The sequence below is a fragment of the Rattus rattus genome, chromosome 11 (assembly GCF_011064425.1).
Source record: "Rattus rattus isolate New Zealand chromosome 11, Rrattus_CSIRO_v1, whole genome shotgun sequence".
NCBI lineage: Eukaryota > Metazoa > Chordata > Mammalia > Rodentia > Muridae > Rattus > Rattus rattus.
This window is the reverse complement of record NC_046164.1, coordinates 19,677,508-19,681,210: the sequence shown is the minus strand read 5'-3', so window position 1 is coordinate 19,681,210 and position 3,703 is coordinate 19,677,508. Positions and strand designations below refer to the sequence as shown.

Here is a 3,703-nt window from a genome sequence, read left to right as displayed (position 1 = left end):
CAAAAACCCGGGAAAAACCTCTCCATTGTCAGCACCTTCGGAGATCCCTTGGCAACAAGGAGGATTCAGAACTGCAGGTAGATACGTTCGGAGAGGCAGCCCTCTCTTGGACTTTGATCTGGGGTTGTCACCGCCTTGGGAAGGATTTGTTGAGGCTATAGTATTTGTCCTGGGAGCCACCCTACTCTTTAAGTTCTGTTTTCACCGTTTTCGCTGTTAAAAGGACGATCACAGCAGCTGAAGGCGCGTCTCAGTCTCGATATAAGTGAGCTTCGCGATCTCCCTTTACCTTCGATTTTGACTGTTGAGGAGAAAGGACACGATAAGGCTGGCGTAGATATGGCGGCACCATCCAGGGGGCGCGTGTAAGACTCCTGCACAAAGAGCAGCGTGTCCGTCTCTACCCTTTTCACCTCACGCCTTGTCAGACGGGGCGAGATAAGCGCCAGCGTTCCTGGCCCATCATGGGATCCTCACAGTCTGTGGTCACGGCCTTGGAAACAGTGTTAAAGCAGAGGACATCAAAATTGGAGAAGGAACACTTAAAACTTTGTGAAGGAGGTGGAGAGGGTGGCGCCTTGGTTTGCCTGTTCAGGCTCGTTTACGATTGCCTCATGGAACAAACTTGGAAAAGACCTTGACAGAAAATTGGCGGAAGAGGATCTGCGCCTAGGGACCAAAGCTATATGGAAGCTGGTTAAGAATTGTTTAAAGGATGAAACGTGTAAGGCAGCAGTAATAGGACAGGCCACTCTCAAGGTAGTCTGGGAAAGTCTGTCAGAAACCGAACGTAGTGAGAGGTTGGGCGCGCGCAAGAAAAAAGACGTCCTAAGAAAGAAAAAGGGCCCTCCTGGTAAGTCCGCAGACAAGGGAGCGTTGAAATTTTCAGATTCCAGCACTTCCTCCTCTACACATAAACCAGGAGGGGGAGCCAGCCTATACCCTGTGAAAGAGCTAGAAGCGCTGAACCTCGACAGTTCTGAAAGCTCTGAAAATAAAACCTTAGACTCAGAGGAGGAGGCTGAGCTAGATGAGGAAGCAGCTAAATATGAGGAGGAAAGATATTACCCCGATGAATGTAGGGGAAGTAATAGAAGCCTTCTAGCACGGCCACCACCAACGGTGCCCCCTCCATATGAGACACGCTCACGCGCCTTCTCACTAGTCCGCGAGAGGGTGAGAAGAAAGCTGAGTATGACATTTCCTATCTTTGAGACTCCGGAGGGAGGACGGGTCCATGCCTCTGTTGAATATAATCAGATTAAGGAATTAGCGGAATCAGTTAGAAAGTATGGAGTCACGGCCAACTTTACTCTAACACAACTTGACAGGTTGGCCATGACAGCATTGACACCTGCTGATTGGCAGATGATTGCTAAGGCAGCCCTTGCCAGCATGGGCCAATACATGGAATGGAAAGCGCTCTGGTATGAGGCAGCCCAAACACAGGCCAGAGCGAATGCTACGGCCTTAATACCTGAGCAACAAGAATGGACTTTCGAACTCTTAACAGGACAGGGCCGCTTTGCAGCTGATCAGTCTGCTTACCACTGGGGCGCCTATGCTCAGGTCTCCAGCACGGCTATTAGAGCCTGGAAGGCACTGTCCAGGAGAGGAGGGAATGATAATCAACTTACAAAAATCGTTCAGGGACCCCAGGAAAATTTCTCAGATTTTGTAGCTAGAATGACAGAGGCTGCAGGACGAATCTTTGGCGATCCTGAACAAGCAGCACCACTAATAGAACAGCTTTTTCGAGCAAGCCACCCAGGAGTGCCAACAGCCATAGCCCCGAAGAAATAAAGGGCTACAGGATTAGCTTAGAGTTTGCAGGAACTTGGAGGGCCCTTATTAACTCCAGGCCTGGCGTCCCGCCATTCTCCAGTTCCAGTGACGCCCGTTAAAGGGACGGATAAAAGATCATGCTTTCAATGTGGGAAAACAGGCCATCTAAAAAGAGACTGTAGGATGACAAAAAGAGACAGGGGGTCTGCAACCCTCTGTGTCCGATGTGGCAACCATAGGGCTGACCAGTGCCGATCAGTGAGAGACATTAAAGGCAAACTACTCCCTCCTTTGGAGACTCGACCTAATGAGATGTCAAAAAACGGGCTGGTGGGCCCCCGGTCCCAGGACCCTCAAAGATATGGGAACCGCTTTCACAGGGCCACGACCCCGCAGAGGAGGTCCCCCCCAGGCGACACAAAATTGGACCTGCGTGCCCCCTCAGACTTTTTCTAATGCCCCAGATGGGCATTCAGCCAATTCCTGCTCAGACGGTGGGGCCTCTACCCCTGTCAACCACAGGCCTTGTCCTTGGGAGAGGATCTCTCGCCCTGCAAGGACGGATACTCCATGCAGGCCTTGTTGCAGCTCAGCGCTCTCTTGATATTCAGATTCTTTGTTCAAGTCCCGATGGTTTTTTTCCGTAAGTGAAGGAGATAGAATAGCACAGTTATTCCTCCTTCCGTGCTCCCAGGCCACGATACAGGATACCAAGAGGCCCATGGGGTCCACGGGTCATGATTCGGCATATTTGGTGGTTCATCTTAACAACCGCCCAAAATTGAGCTTGGAAATTAATGGAAAGAAATTCAAAGCCATACTGGATACTGGGGCTGAGAAAAGTATAATTTCCTCAAAATGGTGGCCTCAATCATGGCCTACAAAAATCTTCTCACTCACTACAAGGATTAGGCTACCAGTCATGCCCTATGATCAGCTCTGCCACTTAACTTGGACAACTGCCCGATGGCCGACAGGGACAATTTATTCCTTTATGTACTTCCCCTGCCTGTTAATCTTTGGGGAGGGATGTTATGCAGACCATGGGACTGACCTTATCTAATGAATACCCCCCACAAGTGGCCCACATGATGTCAAGGATGGGCTATAAGGAAGGGAAAGGCCTAGGGCGATTAGAACAGGGTTGTCTCACACCCATTGAACCGATCGCCAACCCCCATAAACAAGGCCTGGGTTTTTCCTAGGCGCCATTGGGGCAGCACGACCCATACCATGGAGGATGGAGGACACGGTGTGGGTTCCCCAATGGCCATTAACCTCTGAGAAATTACAGGCAGCTACAGGACTGGTGGATGAACAATTAAGATTGGGACATTTGGAGCCCTCCACCTCTCCTTGGAACACCCCAATTTTTGTAATAAGGAAAAAATCAGGAAAATGGCGACTACTCCATGACTTGAAGGCCATTAACGATCAGATGGAATCCCTTGGACCCATTCAGCGGGGCCTTCCTATACTCTCAGCCCTGCAAAAAGATTGGAATTTGGTAATAATAGATATCAAGGATTGTTTTTTCTCTATTCTGCTTTACCCCCCAGATAGGCCCAGGTTTGCTTTTACTGTCCCATCAATTAATCATACTGAACCTGATAAAAGATACCAGTGGAAGGTCCTACCTCAGGGCATGGCCAACAGCCCTCTGATGTGTCAGTTATGTGTGTTCAGGAAGCCCTCAAACCAGTCAGGGAGACCTATCCAAATTTACTGTTAATCCATTACATGGATGATATATTGATGTGTCATAAAGACTTACAATTACTCAAACAAGCCTATTCCTTATTACAAAAAACCCTTAAACAATGGGACTTACATATTGCTACAGAAAAGGTCCAAATTGCTGACACAGGTCATTTTCTAGGATCCATTATTTTCCCTGATAAGATTATACCCCAGAAAC

At 48.9% G+C, this 3,703-nt stretch overlaps 1 protein-coding gene and 1 pseudogene across 1 annotated transcript; both read left to right on the top strand.

Annotated features, from left to right (window-relative positions):
- Nucleotides 1-1,185: 1,185 nt before the first annotated feature.
- On the top strand, nt 1,186-1,789 carry LOC116912703 (igE-binding protein-like; the record flags this gene model as incomplete). Its single annotated transcript, XM_032916831.1, is given in 2 exon segments — nt 1,186-1,751; nt 1,753-1,789. Coding segments are annotated over 2 exon segments (603 nt in total), but the record flags the coding sequence as incomplete, so codon positions are not given.
- A 451-nt stretch (nt 1,790-2,240) lies between these two features.
- LOC116912702 lies at nt 2,241-2,990 on the top strand (annotated as a pseudogene).
- The last annotated feature ends 713 nt before the right edge of the window (nt 2,991-3,703 follow it).